A 19,091-nucleotide genomic window follows, 5' to 3' on the forward strand; every position below is an offset into this window, starting at 1 on the left:
CTGCACACGAGAGATCTAATATGTTCTGGGCCCATTTTGAACATCCGGATAGTAATTGTTTCCCAGCCTTCGTTGAGACAAGGCACATACAGCGCCCCTCCACAATGATAGTCAGCCATGGCTAAGATGTGTTCGGTGCCTTCATATGAATTCCATATTCATTGCAGAAGCATACTCTCAGACTGAAAGTTGTACAAGAAGTTGCCCAGACACAGAATCTAGCCCCTCCCATCGCCATCTCAGTAGCCCAGACCTCAACCCCATTGAAAACCTGTCGGGTGAGATGGAGCTTCATGGCCTGCTTACAACAACAACAATAAAACCTGTCTTTTTTTCTTTGAATGAAGACTTAGGCCTTCGATGCTACTGTATTTTTAAAAGTAATGTTTTAGGCAGTACTTTATGGCAAAGTTTTGAGAACCACTGCCATAAAAACAACTTGAGGTGGACTCCCACTTATTTCCCTGATTTAACACACTACCAAATCTACGTTTCATTTCAGTACGTAGCTCAAATTTGACATGGAACATCCTCAGTGTATATGAACTTTGTAGCACCTGTGACTTTTTTTAATGTTTTACCTCGGTGGCGATATGGTAGAATGAACGAAGGTGAATCTGCACCGGAGTTAAGTTCACTTTGCCCCATTGTGTAACTGTATGAATACACGTTCCCACAGTGAGAGCTTGAATGTCATTGGGGCTATTTTTAATTGCTGCCCGACTTGACCTAAACAGTAAAAGGTTAAGGCAGCAACGTGCGTTTTTTTCCCTCCGATGTAGTTCAGGTGTACTACCCATAGGAGACAAATACTGGTGATGTCAGTGGCTGGGGGGCAGCCCTGCAGCCCAAATTTCCAGCCAGCCTCAGCAATTAACGAGGTGTTTCAAGGCTCCCTAATTGGCCGCTTAATTGACCGTTTAGAGGTAGCACGCTGGCCGCGTGCCAACCCCCCCCCCGCCCTCCCCCATCATCATCATCCCCCAATTTGGGGCTCCATCCATCCGTCACCCAGCAGCCTCCCTCCTCTATCTGTATCTGCCTCCCTCTCTATCTCCGTGTTTTATGTCTGCGTCACAACAAGTCGCTCGGAGAGAGACAGAGAGCGAGGGAGGAGGATGAAGATGGCGTCTCTGGCGGCTTGATATACGCTGGCGGTCGCTCAGAATAAAACGGCAAAGGCAGTTCGGTAACGTTGAGGTAAAAAAACCCAAAACAAACCTAAACAAAACCAAAAACGAGAAGAGCAAGAAAGCACGGCGGCGGAGGACGCGTGCTGGCTTCTTACTCGCTCTTCCTCCTCTTCCTCCTGACTGACACTTGCACGCATGCACAGGCAGCCAGCGGTGAAGAAGGTGATGATGAGGATGAGGATGATGATGAGGATGATGCACTCGCAGCCTGGCCGCGAATCGGCGTGACCCCGACGGGAAGGAAGGAAGGACGGCAGGAAATCGGACGGAAGGAGTTGGACTTTACAGAAGGTAGGCAAGTTTTGCTGCTGGTCAAAGTGAACCGGCCGCAGCAGTCGTCATGCGGTGCTTTGACTTCGTCTCGCTCGCTTGCTTGTGTGCTCATCGTGTCTTGTTGTTCACGTTAAGCCCCCCCCCCTCCCCACCACCCCCCAAAAAAAAGGCGAAGGGAGAAAGGAGGCGTTTAACCCCACTGACGACGTAACCAGCCAGGAGAAAGGAAAGCGGAAGGGGGTGGGGGGCGGGGGGTAAACACCTTCCTTTTCCTCTTTCTCGTCTTCCTCCCGGCCATATCCTCTCGTCATCCAAGTGTTGAGCGCATAAATCCCATTTTCCGTTCTCACATTTCTCCGTGTGTGTACGCGCGCGTGCGTGTGTGCGCGTGTGTGCGCTCGCGTGCGTGTGTCGGTGGACTAAGGATGGGGAGAGTGAGCGAGGGGGACGATGTGCTGGCCAGATGGAGCGATGGGCTCCTCTACCTGGGCAACGTCAAGCGGGTAAGTGCTTTTTCTTCTTCTTCTTTTTTTTTGCCACTTGAAGGCTGCAGCTTGGTGTCAATCACTGTCCTCCCTCCCTGCCTCCCTCCCTCCCCCAACCGACCGACCTCAGGTAGACGGCGTCAAGCAATGCTGCCTGGTCAGATTCGAAGACAACTCTGAGTTCTGGGTCCTCAGAAAAGACATCCATTCGTGTAAGGAAAACTCTTTACAGTCTCAGCTCTCCGTTGCTTAAAGGGGAAATCGAGTCCAAAATTTCATATGCAAGAATATGTTCTGTGTGCCTCCACAAGTGGAAAGCCCTTCTGGTGTAGGAATGGAGCGGATGAATTCATCCATCCATTTTGTATTGCACCTGTCAGCTGAAGTTGACGTCAACGTGCCCTCGGGCTCGCATTGTGAACATCACGTGACCTAAGAGGTGAACGGTGACATTGGTAATTCGAGCCCAAGGGCATGCAGATGTCAATTTCAGTCGACAGCGGAGCACACTGTACATAATGGCAAAATTGCAGCGCACGCCATGAGGCGGATGAAAACAGAGGGATTCATCTGCTTCGTTCTTATTACACCAACGCAATAATCATCAGAATATCGTCTTTAAACTAGAAGGGGGCGCAGAAAACATTCTTGTTTTTTGCTCCTTCGTGTGCTACCTCACTTTTGTCCAACGGTTGTGACTTTTGATGGCAAATAGGTTGCATGAAAGCATCCAGACTGCAGTCGCATTGGATAAATATCCCGTTTATGTGCACATAGGTCGGATTTGAAAAAAAAAAAGTGATTTGTCCTGCTCATATTGACAGACAAAAACGAGTAAAATAAATCGGGATTGACCTGCATTATGAACGCAGCAGCCTTTGTTATCGCATATTGTCAAGAAGCTCACAATTCCATTTGATTTCAGTTCTTATACTGTGCAATCATGTGGAATGTCACTTTACATTTTGCAGAACTAAAACATCCGAAAACATAACTTATTCCTGCATAAGGAATACAAAAGTAAAAAAACACTCACACACGCACACATCGGGACAATTTAGAGTGTTCCATTAACCTGCCACACATGTTTTTGGAATATGGGAGGAAACCGAAGCACCCGGAGAAAACCCACACAGGCATGGGGAGAACATGCAAACTCCACACAGGGAGGCCGGAGCCGGAATCCTCTGCACTGTGAGGCCGACGTGCTAACCAGTCGCCTACCGTGCTGTCCATCAAATATCTTGATAAGAAATTAGTTGCTGATTAATTTGTTGCCCCTCTTATTTTATCCCTATGCTTCTTCTTCTTGTCTAGTTGCAGCAGGCGTGGAAGAAGTTTGCTGTATCTGCGAGGCCCCGCCTCTTAAAGAACCCCTCGTAAATTGTCTGAAATGCCGCCACGGTAAGGAGGAGCACCTCATCACACACTTCCTCCCGCACCGACCTTGAAGAGCTGACGCGGAAAGGAAAATAAACAAGGTGCTGTCATAAATGATCTATGTGCAACCCCCCGCAACTCCGCCACAGCAACCCCGCCATTGTGACTGGAAGGGAAGCCAATGACATATTTAGGGGGAAAAAACATTAGCTGTGAAAGATACGAGGTGGCGAGCCAGAATCTTGATTGACGCGTGATTGATGGTGGCGCTTTGCCCAATACCCATCATGCATCGCCCGACTGCTTTCAAGAAAAATGGTTGCAGTTCCGAAGCATAGACATTCGATACAAGAACAGAAATGGATGTGTGTCGTCGCCATATTGAATGTGGCAAAGTCGAGCCAGGGGTGAAGATGGAAATAATACAAAGGGTAACAATACATACAGTCATTACTAACCAATTAATTGGCATTTTTATTTTATTCCTTTTTTAACCCTTCTTTATGGAGTTGAAAAGAGATTCCCTTTTGCAACGCAACCGAACTTTAGACAGCAAAATAAAAGCCAAGACACAGACATACACAGACTGCACATTGAGATACACAAACACAAAAGAAAACGTGAGAAAGACACCCAAAACGTAAGTGTCGCTGTTTTGGAGCATTTGGATTGATATTTCAATTGTATTTTGCGATATTTACAGACCGACTGCAAAAAACTTGCCATGAGGGAAGCTGATTTACCACATGGGTCGATTGGAATGTCGGTCGTTTTATTTATTTTATTTTTTTATGCCGTCTTATCCCCCCCCCCCCCCCCTCACAATCACCGTACACACTTTCTGTTCACCACTGCAACACGTCCTCGTTTTATAATGTGTCAAATTTGTCCAACTTCCAACCATTTTTCTCCCTCATGATCATTCATCATCATCAAGCTGAGCTCAGATCCAAAATGACGCATTGCCGCCATCTGGTGGTGTCTGTTCGTCATGGCAGTGATGTCAAAGCTTGCATTTCACAGACGAGCTGTTTGCAAAAGTTTCAATTGGCGCAAACACAGAGATAATAAGTCTGCTTTAAAAGCAAAAGATTTTTCACTGAGAGGCTGACATTTCTGAGTATTTGGACAATTTAGAATTCAGCAATGTCTCTAAAACGATGAGCAAAAGATTTGGGGATGAATGTGATAATCGTTTAGCTGTCGACGAATCAATGAATTGTTGCAACTCGAATCGTACGTGTGTTACTGGAGCACAACAAGGAGATGTAAAGAGGTAACTAGCCATAGGACACTGAGCATCAGAATTCAAAGGCAGGAAACAAGCTGAGATTTTGCCATCTGACAAACAAGACAACTGTCAGCGAGGGTGTGCGCAGGAATGAGCTGATAAATAGACCTGCTGCTCCCAGGACACAAATAGTCTCATAAAGGGATGCGGCATGGCGCGGCGCTAAACCTGGAAACCAGCCGCTGTGCCATTATTGCCGCTCAGACAAAACGCCAATGAAAGGCCTCCCGCCTCAGGTTACCACGCCGAGTGCCACACGCCCAGCATCGAGCCCGAAGCCGACAGCGAATCCTGGATATGTCGCCAGTGCGTCTTTGCCGTCGCAACCAAGGTCGGAACGCTCATCTCACACTTGGCTACACCTGCACAAAGCCCGTCGCATACTATGGAAGAACAAAACAAAACAAAACAAGCTCACGCTTGAGGATTTTCCAGACTGTCTTTACTGCTTTGGTTGCCTTATTTTGCTCCATGACAGGGACAAAATATTAGAAACAGCTCTTATGATAAATGGTAGCTATTTATGACCATCATCACAATAAAAAAAAACACTGTTATGATTACGACAGTCGTCCCTCACTGTTTCATGGTGCACAACTCTTTGTTCACATTTTTTTTACTGTACAGTACACTGGGAATACAAGTAAAAATTGGTTAAAAAAAAAAAAGTACCCAAGTAAAGTACAGATACGGGAAAATTCACACCTGCCCACTAAAGCCCCATTGTCAAATTCCTCCCCTCCCCCCAGAGAGGCGGTGCCATCAAACGAGGCCGCTTTGCCCGCCTGATGCACTTCATGAAACTGCGGCTGCCCTATCAGCTGACCTCGCTGGACTGGGACCCGCAGCATCTGTCCAATCAGCAGCAGTGTTACTGCTACTGCGCCGGACCTGGAGAGTGAGCGAGACCAAAGGCTTCAAACGTGCGCAGAAGTCTCATGGACAACGTAACTAACTGAATGTTTTGGGTTTTTTTTGCTGGTGCGTAGGTGGAACCTGAAGATGCTTCAGTGTGCCAGCTGTGGCCAGTGGTTCCACGAGGCCTGCACCCAATGTCTCACCAAGCCTCTCCTCTACGGGGACAGGCAAGTGCGCTGGAATTGGGGCCTTCCTTCCGCCTGTCCTGTCGATCGCGACTTTGCACGCGATAGTAGGCTAGCAACAGAGCTAACAATACCCCGAAATGATTGAATAAACGACTCACACTTGACACATCCAAACTACGGTGGAAACGACGACGGCAACACTAATCATGCCAGCCCTTCCCCCCAGTTTTCTCAACGGGCTCTGCTTCAATGATCACTCGGCCCCCTTTCACATTCAGAGAACAGAAAGGCAGGATTGACATCCAACGTTTTCAGAGTTACCAATGGCGCAGGCAGGTTGCATCGTTGGCGCCTCATAAAACGTATGCATGAAGTTGGGATTGTCATTAGCCAGCTGGGTTTAACACCCGCCTTGACACGCCGTTATTACCCGAGCTATCGGGGGAGTCGTGCTTGTCGTCGCCTTTTGATTGACAGTCAAAGAAAAGGCGAGAGAAGGCGCGCTGGCGTTTAGCGGTGACAACTGCCTGGCAGGTGATGGAGGAAGACGGAAGCCTGAGTTCTCATGAGGAATAGTAAACATGTTCACGTATGTGATGCGTGTTTCATTTGCAAACCCCCCCCCCCACCCCCCCACAACATGACCTTCAGCTGATAGAAGGACTGATGCAACACAATGTTGTTGCCATGTCAACTGAGATCCAGGGTCAGCCGCTAGATCGTTGAAATAGAAGAAAACCAGCAGCGACTTGAGAGAGGTGATGGTGTTCATCTGTAGTGAGAGTGGCCACGCGTAGGTTGAACAGCCATTCCATGACCGGTTGTTTTCTGCTACGGTGAGAAGCCCTGCCGTACGGCGCTTCATTGTGCAAAGATGCGCATTGGAGTAGTTTGAGAGGAATGGAAAATGTCACGTCGAAACAGGAAGCGCAAAATCAAAGTCGAGATTGGATTGACATGACCGTTGAGCAATTTTCCTTATCGGGCAAATTTGTTTTTGTATGTGGAGCGTGTCAGTTGGGACATTTGCCTTTTTGTAATTTTTGTCCTTGTTGTAAAGCAGAATTGATTGTTGTCTTTGCATTTGTTTCAGGTTTTATCAGTTCCAGTGCTCAGTGTGTAATAAAGGACCAGAAACCGTCAAAAGACTTCCCATGACTTGGTGATGGTGGAACATTTGATGACTTGACAGTCTGGTCAACCTTGCAGGATACGAAGCAGCTCATCTCCTTTCTTTATTTGCATTGCAGGGTGGACTTGGCCCACTTGGTGCTCTACCACCTGTCCCTGTGCTGCAAGAGGAAGTACTTTGATTTCGACCATGAAATCTTGTCCTTCACCAACGAGAACTGGGACTCGTTGCTCCTGGGCGCGGTACTGTGAATCCTCCACTTAAAAGCAGCATGATGAAATTGTGCGAAATGCTGCAGGCACTTTATTTATTTATTTATTTTTGCAATGGACATTTGAAGCCCATTAACTGACTAAAATCTAATTCACAGCATTTAGAAAAGTGCCAAATTGACATCAGCTAAAACAGACAAAAAAGAGCCATTTGTTCATTTAGTTTGGGAGGAATCAATAAAACAAAATGACCGCTGTTTTCTACCTTTTTACCACGACAGTGAATCGCCCATTTACGAATGTCCGAACGTACGTGACCATCCCAAAAACGAATCGGCGTGATTAGGTTTGATTGGGACCCGAAAACATATTATGTATGTATTATGTACACAAACAGAATCTTTTCAAAAGGTACATTTTATTTTGGTTTTAAATGTCTTGAACTTTCTTGTTATCAAATGCTTTCACATTTTATACTTTTAATTTTGTGAAGCACATTGAGTTACCTTGTGTATGAAATGTGCGATATAAATAAAGCGGCCTCCCCTTGCCTTTAAACCAAGGGATGTAGTGAAGAGTGGCCAAAAAAAAACAAAACAAAAAAAACCCAGTACCATAGCTAATCGGGACCTTAAACCCAAAAGCACATAACCAACCATAATCCGAAAACCGAGATCATACCTAGCTGGGAGCTTCAAACCACAGGACGTATCCCTTAGCGCCTTCAAAGCAAAGTACAAACCCGACTGACTCAAAAACCAAGCAACATACACATTGTCACTTCCCTTTCACATTAACTGTAAAACTGGCCGTTACCAAAATGCTCAACCAAACCATGTCGTTCATTACTAATACTGTATTCGGGTATTTGAAATGCCATAGACAGGCGAACCCATGCACATGAATGTTGCAAACAAAGCAGACAACAATCACAGACATTTTCTCTCGGCAAAGTGGGGGCAGTGCTTCTTCTCGTCGCTTCTAATTATGCTGCATGTCACTCAGAAAAGCTCAGTGCTGCCGGGCATGTTGTGGCACAAGGCGGTACTACACTGAAGAGACCAAATTGGGACTTACATGTAGTGCTTGGGGAATCGCGACAATAACTATTTACAACTTGGAAAGAGTTTAAAACACATTTTTACAAGCATCTGCTTTTTTATTTTTAAATTTTGCCTGCATTAAGGGTTTGATTCTTGTTTGCGCAGCTCTCAGACACGCCGAGGCAAGAGCGATGCCACAACCTCCTCAACGCACTCAACTCCCAAAAGGACCGGTGAGATGCCGACAAATGAAACTCTGAAATCATTGGATTATCATTTGACAATAAATCGATTATTGGGGTTGCAACGAAGAATGATTTGGGTAATCAATTATTTGATTCGCACAATAGAATCAAGACAGCGATGACACATTCGTCATCTTCCACACCCAAATTGGATATTTTCATCCAGTCAACGAGTTCCAAAGCACTGAATTTGCCCGCGATCTTTACCCTCCCAAATTTCTTGCGCTATAATGACAAATGCCATCGCAACATGTTTCTCTCTGCAGCTATAAGTACATTTCATGTGCCTAAAGAGGAGCAGGCTCACTTTGGCAAACTAACGTGTTTTTTTGTTTTTTTTTGAAACAGGTTTGTCTCTGGGAAAGAAATCAAAAAGAAGAAGTGTCTTTTTGGGCTTCAGGTTCGAGCCCCGCCTCCACTGTCGTCGGATTCGTCGCCCCTCATCACCGAGCCGCCCATCAACATCTCCCACCGCAGAAGGTCAGCGTCTCAAAACTAAGAGCAATTTTTCAATCTGCCTGATTATGATTTTAAAATGGGCTCATAGTGATCTTTCTTGTTCACTGTGCGCCATTGGTAACTCTGAAAACGTTGGATGTCAATCCCGCCCTCAATGAGAGGCTCTGTGAAAAGAAATTGTCAATCCGCATCTCATCTTCATGCTTGGGTGATTTACACCCAAAATGGGAAAATGTCTTTTTTTTTTCTTCTCCCTCGAGGCCTGTCTACATCTCATTAGCATAGTAATGAATGTGTGTGTTGATGTTTTTTTGATTTGGTGTGTTTGCGTTTCAGCCCGCTGTCACTGCCGTGCCAGAGGAGGCTGTCCGGACCCGAGTCACGCAAATCAAAGCGCCGCATCATGGAGACGCAGGTCAGTGCCCGTGCTGTCCAAATAAGCCGTCAATCAGTCCGGCGCCGCTCGTTTTGCAGTCTAGGCGTGCGGCTCGCCGCCTCCCGCCGTGGCTCATGCTTGACGCTGCGTTCAAAACGCAGGACAAGTTCACACTGAATATTTATCGAATGACATGACAGAATAAAATACATCAGACTCACCAGAGAGGCGAGTGATTGACCGCTGTGGACATTTGTATTCATCAAGCGTTTACTGCTAGAGACAAATACATTTGGTTTTTCAGGAGGAAGGCGTGGCACGTTTTCTGTGTAAACTGCAGGTCGAGGCCAAGATAGTCTGAGCCAGAACTTGAAACGTTGTTCAACTTGCATCATACACAGGGAATCTGCCGCGAACCTGTGTTCTGGGTTTTGGTCATGTGACGTTCACAACTTTTGCCGGCGGTACTTGCGATGTTAATTTTGGTTGCCAGTGCTTTAGGATTGATGAATTATCCTGTTTGAGGATATACCGCACTTGGCAGCCGCACATGGACGACGGCGCCTGAGTGCCACCATGCCCATATTTGGAAATGCCACCAGGAAGTAAACTCGGATTTAGGCGAGAAGTAGACCGCATCTCAACAAAAACTATCTTTGATTGTTGCAAAGGAAATCCTTGTTGAATATTGGATGCACACTTACTGTAGGCGAACCAAGCCAGTGTTTTTTTATATTTTTTTTATGGTTGCTCATTATGGTCCAAGTATTTTTTTTAGGTGCTGCTTGGTGTAAAAAGTTTGAGAACCACTGCAATAGACAACGGGCGATAAGACAACCACCAAATTGTTGGCGTTAAATGTAGGTCAGCGTTTTTGATCACGTTTATGGCGACACACCTCTGCTTTCAAGTCCACAGCGACATCAGATGTATCATTTCAAAGTGGGCCGCCAATATCCCGCTCATCAGTTGCAGCCGATTCCCGGCAGTTGGCACCGACGATGCCACGCGTGTTGGGCTCTTCTATTTTTACAAACGTGTCGTTAACTGCATTGCTGGGCGTCACCGATGAAAGACGAGAGAAGTAAAAAATGATCAATGAGGGTTGACTGTCTACGAATTTAGTTGAAAGCTAAAGATGATGTTGAGGAGGAGTCGCGATCATGCTTTGTCTGTCATGTCCAGGCTTGTCCGGCCCCGGTTTCGTCCAACCCCATCGAGCTGCTGCCATGTTGCCACGGCTACATGGGAGGGGACAGCCTGTACGCCCCTGCCAAGCCCGAGGAGGAAGTCCACCTGAGGTGACGCACCTTTTATCACGTTTTTTTTTTGCGGTCACGGGAGGGTTGAAGTGTCACTTGACCCGTTTGGTGCCGGACTGTACAAACTGGGATCATGTCACTGGTTCGAAAATATAAATCCAAACCTTACGTAGGCACTTTTCCTTGGCAAGTTTTGAAGGGATTGCTGCAAAGGCCGATTGTGTAAGTCAAGTACAGTTTCAAAGTCAGACAAGAGCAAATTGAAATTGAGCCGAGAAGGGGGAAAAAAAATGCTCATCCGTCATCTTTATTGGCCAAGTCTGCAGTAACAAGCAACTACGATAAACAAAGACATGACATATAGAAAGACTTTCCATAATGTCAGGGTACCATTGTGCAGTAGTAGCACCCAATGACAGCTGTGCGACAATGTGCAGAGTCATCGAGCAGAGATAAAGCCATCAATGGTGCAATGCAATACTAGTTGGTGCAGATCATTTTAAGTTACCAGTAGCAGCGATTGCAGTACAACTTTAAGTGTGCAGTTGTGCAGAAAGTCCTTGACCCCTTTTTAAGTGTCGGGTGCTGTGGAATATTGATCAATGACAATTGGTCAAGTATGTAGAGAGCTGGAGCTCCAATGATCAGTGCGGTAATACTGTGCCACATGGGTGTGCAGAAATGCAAAAAGTCACAATAGATTTCAGTTACTGTTTAGGGATTTAATGGCGAGAGGGCAGAAAGCTGTTTGAATGTCTGCTGGTTTTGGTGTGCATGGTTTAAATCGCGCTTACCTGAAGGGAGTAGCTGGAAGAGGTGGTGGGCAGGGTGAGGGGGGGTTCAGTCGGATTTTCCGTGCCATTGTCTTGGTTCTCGCGGTGTCCTTGAGAGTGAGTCACGCGGTACTAATGATGAATTGAGATCACTGAAGTCCAGTTGCTCAAGTTTGAAGTGAAAAACCTTTGAAAGGAACATACAGTTCATCAATTCAGAAATTTGGACACAATGCCATTGATATTTTCAATAATTGTACAAATAAGTATGCAAAAAAACAAGACAAATGAACACAGAAATAAAACATCCAGTGAAAGCCAGTCTGTTTCCAATAAATTGCATAGTGCAAATCAGGTCACCCACTGCCGTCAATTTTTTCAGCATGGTCGCGAAATAAGTACGACTCACTTTTTAATATTTATTGCTGGATTATTTAGAATTTTTTTTAACATGAATCAGATATATATTTTTAATGATTAACACTCCATTTTATTATAAATTCATTTTTTATGTTGATCACGTTTTAAAGGTCAAAGTAAAATTTCTTCCAAAATTATCAACTGTCAACATTCAAAAATGTAACTAAATGTTCGGCGTGTAAACCAAAAGTGAAGAACGTGGTACAATGGCCCCTCGTTACTCACTGGAAATCACAACCAGACCCTGGTCTGACTGCGAAGAGCATTAAATCCGTGTATTATTGATGACTGCTAAAATAGCGATGAAAATAAAAATGACAAAAACGCTGCTTTTCCTTTGCAGTTCTCCGCCGAAGCGGATGTACGCACTCTACCACACGGCACTCTCCCGAGGTCTCCATTCCTGCAACAGGTCTTTGCTCTTTTCGGCACTATGATTATGCAATGTCGCACTGTCGCAACTATTTTAGTCATCGATTATTGGGGGAATCGTATTCATCAATTAATTATAAAAATCTAGAGATTAATCAATAATTAACATAATAATAATTGACTCCTCCCCCAGCATGGACGAAAGCTGCCGAGTAGCCCCGCCCTGCTTCCCGTACCAGCTGACCTCGGGCCAGCACCTGCAGCCGGGACATAAGCAAGCGGAGGCCATCCTGCTACACGACTTGCCGCCGTACCCGCAGGCAGACGCGCTCGGCGGGGGCGGCGACGGGACGGAAGACGGCCGGCTTCCCAGGAGTTGGAGCGGAGGCGAGGCGGTGAGAATCCTGGCCAGACGCGTGACGCCGGATGGGAAGGTGCAGTACCTCGTGGAGTGGGACAACGTGGGCTTGTACTGAACTCCACGCACTGAGTGAAAGGCACGAAAGAGGCAGAAAAGGCGGCAAAATGCAGCGGGTTGCTGCCGCTTGGGTCGGTCCTATGTCCTCATGCGTTCCTGGGATGTTTGTACTCTTGCCTTTTGGAGATCGAGGCTCCTTCAGCCCAGCCGCTGACGGCGCGGCAAGCGGGCAGCTCCACTTTCAAGCTTTACAAAACGGCTACAAATACGTCAAAAGCTGATTCGTCCTTTCTTGTACAGTGGTGCCTTGAGCTATGAATTGAATTTACGCTGTGACGACGCTATTGACACCAAACACTATCTCAAACCATCTTTCAGACTTGAATCAGGTGCCAGCTGCCCCCACCCCACCCTCTAAAAATCCAATGTGTACAAATAGATAGAAATTCTGAAATATTAGTCATTCTTTGCAAAGGATAAAGAACGTATGCCCGCGCATATTGCTATTATCTGTCTACATGTATTGCTTCATATATATTCATTGCTTCAAGGGTGTTAAAACCACCACATCAATGCTAGCCGCTAGCCTCTCTATGGCGTTTCCCATTCTGTGTTTGCTTTCAGGCCACCATTCTCCTTGCATGCAGTCATGTGGTTGTTTTAACAACATGTTATTCACTCTTTGCTTTTTGTTTCGTTTCACAGTCAAAGTCAAGTTTCTGCTCACACTTCAAAACCAAACCACACAAGTGTTCATTATTTTTGTTACGCCACCGTTTGTATTCCAACATCCATTGGCCCGTCTATGGCATTTTGTATTTGTTGTAAACATAAAACTAACTAGACTCTTGAAAAGACACATTAAAGGTTTTTGCTCATGGCAAAGAAAAGAAATGAATGAATACAACGATGCGATCAACGGCTCAGCCGGGTCACTCGTATCTCAAGGCACCTCTGGGTGATATGGAGTCACCAGCACCAAGTTTTCATTAGGTCGGCCACGGAAGAGCTCAGCTCAGGCGGAGGGGGGTTGCAATTTTCCACGGCAACAAGGGAACGCGCCGGCGTCCGTTGGGAACACAAGTTTGACAAGTCGCAACTGGTGTAAATGCGAGGGCTGTGACTCTCCTATTTAAAAAAAAAAGAATATCTCGGTGCAATCCGATTCAAGAATGGTTCGATTTTTTTCCCGATATGGTACGGCGGAGTTGGACAGTCTTCATGATCAAAATGCATGCGAGTACACAGCGTCAGTGGGCAATCAAGGCAGCCACTTGATATTGTGATTCAAAACAATACTTCAGCAAATTCGGAATGACATGTAGCCTATAGACATACCTGTGGATGGAATAGTGAAGCTGTAGCCTCGGTGGCCAAAATCTACCAGAGTACGTCGTGTACGATGCGCACCGAATGGGGGCGATGGAATGTGATTAACTGAAGTGAATCCAACTCAAAATATACACTATTAGATAAGCAAGAACATGTTGATTTCAGCACATTACAAGGTGAAATCTGTACAGACACGTTCAGTCCAGTTAAGTGGTGGCCCCAAGTCATCGGGCCATCGTTAATGTTGAACCCGGTCTGCTTTTATTTTGGAAAACAGTGCTCAACATTTTGACCGATTTTCTGATGAATGTCAAAGACCAAACCAGTCATTGAATCACAATCAAGTGATGTTTGTGCCCTCTCTGCACTGTCAATTTTAAATCATTTCTTGGTATTGACTAAAAGGATGGAAATGTTTACTTTTTATCTGATTCATAGATTAATTGAGAAAAATAAGACAATTAAAAGATTCATCGATTATTCAAATCTTTGGCAGCCCTAAAAAAAACAACTTCAGTGAGAAAAAGGAAGTTGGTGACGTATTTTTTCGCCGCTCATCACACGAGTTCATGCCGCACCATGCCAGACCTCCAAATTTCGTAAACTGAGGACCTGCCTGCTAAAAATAAAACAAGTCACCTGGAGGTGGACAAATAGTCCTCTCATTGGATTATTTCCTGAAGAGATTGTAGCTTGCTTAACTAATATTTGATACATTTTTTGTCATACGTTTACATTTAATCCAACGTATGTATGTATGTGTCTTTTATTATTATTATTATAATTACGCAGCCACATTATACTGCTGTTGTATTTCTCCTGTAGTTGCAAAATCGTTCTTTGGGTTGGACCAATCAGATCGCCTTGCGATATAAGACAAACAAACCTCTTGACATTCCAAATGGACAACAAATATTTCGGTTTTCAGGAAATTACTTGACACTGCTGCAGTCCATTTTGCAAATTTGGTCGACAAAACGCTGAAATCTGACGCAAAAGATTGCTGCCACACTTTTGTGGTGTTGCTGAAGTTTCTGTTGCAAAACAGACAATTGGAACCTTCAGTATTCAATCAAGGACTGTCTATTTTTTGCATGTCACAAAGGGAAGGGGGCAGTTTTTTTTTTTAAATGTTAAATTATTTCAATGTTTGTCATGAGAATAGTGTGGGTGAAAAGTTTCAGAGTTTCTATTTTCTACAAAAGCACTGTGTTTGATACGGCACATGCAATGATTGTTTATTTGAGTTTGGCAAGTTGCATCAGAGGAGACAAACAATGTATAAGTTGTTTTCTGTTGTGCCAACGCAGGAGACTGCTTCACACTTTTCAGCCCCTGAAGTGAGTTTGTAGCTTTGTATTAGGGACGCAAAAGGGGTGGGGGTTGCGACGGTGTGTAATGTACTTTAGTGTGTTTTCTAATGCTATGTTTGTACCTGTCAAGTGCTTGTTTTAGGTTGTTCTCTCAAAAGGAGGAGGGAGGGAATAAAGACGCACATCTTCCCGGATATTGAGAGCCGTCATTTTTTTGTGTGTTTTTTGGGGTGTTGTGGGGAGATGAGCGTGGAGGTGCTGCCAGCCACTGGCAGCGTATTTACGACGATTGTCAATACAATCCGGAAGCGAGAGGGAGGCCCTTACGATTCGTCCAATTTACAGTATTTGCCATCAACATTTGTTTGTTTGGGGTTGCACCGACAGATCTGGGTTTAGAGAAGGTTTCGTAGGCCGCTGGCTGCTTCTTTCTGAGGGGGGTAAACTCTTCACCGAATATGGCACCAAGCCAAAGTTACTGGATGATCGTAGTTGCTCCTTTCTTTGGTTACTTTATATATACTGTATATATGAAGAGAGAGAGAGAGAGAGAGAGAGACAGAGAGAATGTACACACACACACACACACACGCTCTTTTTGAGTTCAACCTACATTGTGAAATGTGCTGTGGCTACTTTTTACCACTAAGTGGCGACAATTCTTCAACAAAAGCTCGATGCAGCATTTTCGTTCCCTCTTTGATGACACACACGCACCATCTATCTGTCTCTTCTCTATTTGGATAGCTCTCTCTATTTATACACACATAACAGATCCAATTTAAAGAAAAGACAGTTGCCAATCAAATGACATTTTGTGCTTGTCTCACCTCAAAGAAAAGAACGCCATTTTAGCTCTTCAGTTTCTTCCGTCAGATGCACATCCGGTTTTCCGTCAGGCACCCAAAAGGAGGCAAGAATTAATAGTGCTAACTGTTTTCACTTCTTTGAAGCTTTTCGTTGCCCGCACATGGAAAAATACCTCGAGTTTGTTTACCAACCGACAAAACTAAGTTTAAGAAGAGGAAAGTGCCTTAGAGTAGGCTCCTTACACGAAACAATGCCATTGTTTGAATGTCACGGCAGCCCAACTGGAGGCGCTTATGAGCTCCTCTCCACAAGAGAGAAAGTACTATCTTTCTCATCAGGTTAGCTCGCCCTTCAGAGATGACAAAGACCAAGCCCCATGGCTGGCTGTGTTTACAGTGGCACAACGGGAAGCTTGTTCACATTTTGTTGGTTACAGTCGACGCTCCTTCGCGGGCAACCGCTTTTAAATCCCTGCCCATGCGCAGTTGACTGCGTTAGTCGGAATCCACGAGAAATCTAGGCAGGACATGCCCCGCTGTAAAATGATTGGCTGTGGGACACGCGCCACTGCTGTATGATTGGCTGGTGCATCCAGGTATGACATGACTTTTTGTTTTGCTAAATGCACCAGTCATACATCAAAATTTCACGGGAAATTACCATGGTAAAACGTTAAAATGTGAAATGTATCGCATTAAAACTTGAAATGTATCACGTTAAACCGTGAAATGTATCACCCATCGGCACAGTCACGTGGTCACTGGGGGTTTGCTGCCCTTCCGCGCCTGGATGCAGCAACCAATCAAAACACCGTGGGGCGTGTTCTGTCTGCAACTGCAGTGGGTTTCCTCATAACGACAGTTAGCGCTCTCTCTCTCTCACCCACTCATGCCCCCTCACCCCCCCCCCCCCACCTCCCTTACACACACATTCACTCACACGCACGTTTGTGCATCCTGCCTCCTCTTGATGCACCGGGAGGGAACCACGCGCGCTTTAACAAAGCGGCGGTGGATTGTTATCATTATCATTTTTATTATCATTATTGTTATTTTTGTTGTGATTATCATGATGCTTATTAGGATGCCGATGGTGATAACGGCGGACTATTGGCATCTTCACCATCATCATCGGCTCCCATAGGAAGGAGTACGCCGCCCGTGATTTTCCTTTAGATTCATTTCATTTCTGCATTTTTTTCTTCCTTTTTTTTTTAGTACAGTGTTTGCTTTCCGGAACGCCGAGACCTGCCGCAACCTCCATTCAATGCCGTTGGAACATGTCCTATGTTCCTATCCAAGGTACGGTTGGCTTTCTATCTTTCATTCTTCCTCTTCTTTTATTGCTGTGGACAATCATGCAGCTTCATGTTGTCACCCTCTGCGTCCTGTATTTTGCCCATCCTCCCTTCCCTTCCTTTCCCGTCCCTTCCTCCTCCTCCTTCCTCTCCGTTTGTTCATGGGCTCTGGCTGACATGCCATCCATATGCGTTTGAACGCACCAGCCTAGCCGACAGGTGCGTGCATCCACGCGTACGTGCGCGCGCGCGCGCGCCAAAACGCAGCGTGGGTCCCATGCGGCATTTGTAGCCTAGTAGTGATGATGCGTTCAAGTGCTGCTGGGTCCACTAATCCTCCCTCAATGACATTCCGTCGTGTTCCTAGAAGTACTTATTACTTCTAGGAATAAGTAGAAGTATTACTTTTCATTACCTCAAAAGTTGATGTCGTCCTCCATGAAAGCAGTCCCAATACCTTTGTGTTTTTTTTCCCTAAATGAGACATTTGCAAAAATTCACTTTTACTTTGGAATACATTGAATATTCTTGTCGATTCTTCGACAAACGGAATCATTATCCATTTATGGAGGAAAAAAATAGTCAGTTTAATCTGTTTAGAAAATATTGCATAGTACGACCAAGCTGTAAATGAGCTTAGTCGAACAAAGCTAACTAGTTACCCATCCTTGGCATCAATCAGCCGCCAAGAAGTAGTTCGGGTAGTTAGCGAGTATAACAGCACTCTCTCATCAAACGATGCCAAAAAAGCAACAATCAAACAATAATTGGAAAAAAAAGTGATTTAGCAGCAAACTTTACTGCAGTCATTTTTTAAAATCCACTTATTTGATTCATTAATGGGGGGAAGTGGTTGAATAATCGATTTCAAAAATTTTCAGTTCAAGGAGGCCTGTAATGGATAATCAAAATAGTTGTCATTTAGTTTGATAATCGATCAGTTGCCGATGAATCGATAAGATACTGCGCCTCTACTTGTGAAGACAAAGAGCGCACTAGTACATGGACCTTAAGCGTCCCGTGTGGCAAAGGTGAAAGGTCAAGATCACAAGTGTGACTAATGCAGGTGGTGAGTAGGTGCACTGCAGTAAGCCCCACTTCCTTATCCACAGCTTCTTTTTGCGAAGCGGGTGGGGAGGGAGGGGAATACCTCCTGGAGCACAATGGCCCGGTCCTGAGTCGGACTAATGAAGCGAGCCAAGCAAAGTTTGGGACTTTGCAGGCGCTGTGGGTGGCATGAGGATGATGATGATGATGAGGATGAGGAAGAGACTGTGGGGATGCAAGTTTGCGTGTGTGCATGAGTTCAGGAGTGGAGGTGGGCTGCATGTGAGCGTCAAAGGATTGCGAAGAATCCATCGGTCAGCAGCTGACGCCAGCAAGGACCTGCGGGGCCTGCAGTGGTGGGAAATAGCCAAGTACAAATACTCGACTCGACTTTCCTACCCTCCTCAACTGGTTGACTGCCAGTATTTGTCAAAGCGGAGCCCTTCATATGGTCCAGCATTTGGAATAATCTTTCAACTCAACTTTATTTTTAGATTTAAACCAAAGCTGCGGACAAAATGCTCAGGCATATAACTAACCATCTAAAGGCAGTCAAAACATTAAATTCAGAACAAAAAGACAAGAAATACAATAAAACAATGCAGAGTCTCACGCTGAGAAGAAACCCAAACACGAGCAGAATATCGTCTTCCCGAAATTATCCGCGGTAATCAGGGCGAGGTGCAGAATACTACATTTACGTGTACATTTTCATACCTGTCAACTTTTCGGAGCGCCAACCTGTATAAACTACCAAAAAAATCCTTATAAAGAGCAAAAAATCCTTTTAACATACCGAAGCATTTTATATGTCAAAATAACGGCAGAAAAAAACCCACGAAATTTTCAATGATATTTATTGTAGATCTCCATAATACAATGTCTGGTTATAATCATCATTCTACTTAGTGG

The 19,091-nt window shown here is 45.1% G+C and overlaps 2 protein-coding genes across 8 annotated transcripts in view; both read left to right on the forward strand.

Moving 5' to 3' along the window:
• The first annotated feature begins 1,064 nt into the window (after positions 1 to 1,064).
• On the forward strand, positions 1,065 to 15,219 carry phf1 (PHD finger protein 1). Of its 3 annotated transcripts, none has more exons than XM_086114203.1 (16): positions 1,065 to 1,200; positions 1,337 to 1,484; positions 1,891 to 1,969; positions 2,082 to 2,163; positions 3,269 to 3,355; positions 4,859 to 4,953; positions 5,372 to 5,520; positions 5,612 to 5,707; positions 6,762 to 6,830; positions 6,919 to 7,042; positions 8,221 to 8,288; positions 8,649 to 8,780; positions 9,096 to 9,174; positions 10,321 to 10,436; positions 11,934 to 12,002; positions 12,156 to 15,219. In XM_086114203.1, the coding sequence occupies exons 3-16, from the start codon at positions 1,892 to 1,894 to the stop codon at positions 12,436 to 12,438; spliced, it is 1,527 nt and encodes a 508-aa protein (XP_085970329.1). In that variant the 5' UTR covers positions 1,065 to 1,200; positions 1,337 to 1,484; position 1,891; the 3' UTR covers positions 12,439 to 15,219. The 3 variants fall into 3 exon arrangements, with proteins under 3 accessions (XP_085970329.1, XP_085970330.1, XP_085970332.1); XM_086114204.1 differs by having other exon boundaries at positions 1,106 to 1,200; positions 1,341 to 1,484; XM_086114206.1 differs by lacking the exons at positions 1,065 to 1,200; positions 1,337 to 1,484 and having other exon boundaries at positions 1,493 to 1,969.
• A 1,577-nt stretch (positions 15,220 to 16,796) lies between these two features.
• Positions 16,797 to 19,091, forward strand: part of syngap1b (synaptic Ras GTPase activating protein 1b) — an 81,701-nt gene continuing 79,406 nt past the window's right edge. For all 5 annotated transcript variants that reach the window (XM_086112656.1, XM_086112657.1, XM_086112660.1 and 2 more), the window contains exon 1: positions 16,797 to 17,136. In XM_086112656.1, coding sequence (XP_085968782.1) covers positions 17,115 to 17,136 — 22 coding nt within the window. In that variant the 5' untranslated portion in view covers positions 16,797 to 17,114. The remainder of the gene's footprint in view (positions 17,137 to 19,091) is intronic.

The sequence above is a fragment of the Hippocampus guttulatus genome, chromosome 6 (genome assembly GCF_054856545.1).
Source record: "Hippocampus guttulatus isolate MCC_2025c chromosome 6, RoL_Hgut_1.0, whole genome shotgun sequence".
In the NCBI taxonomy this organism is placed as follows: domain Eukaryota; kingdom Metazoa; phylum Chordata; class Actinopteri; order Syngnathiformes; family Syngnathidae; genus Hippocampus; species Hippocampus guttulatus.

Excerpts from the sequence above, each read along its gene's own strand:
- phf1 (XM_086114203.1), top strand. The coding sequence starts at position 1,892 with ATGGGGAGAGTGAGCGAGGGGGACGATGTGCTGGCCAGATGGAGCGAT. Across the intron at positions 1,970-2,081 it reads ACCTGGGCAACGTCAAGCGG|GTAGACGGCGTCAAGCAATG; the intron begins GTAAGTGCTTTT and ends GACCGACCTCAG. Across the intron at positions 8,781-9,095 it reads AACATCTCCCACCGCAGAAG|CCCGCTGTCACTGCCGTGCC; the intron begins GTCAGCGTCTCA and ends TTTGCGTTTCAG.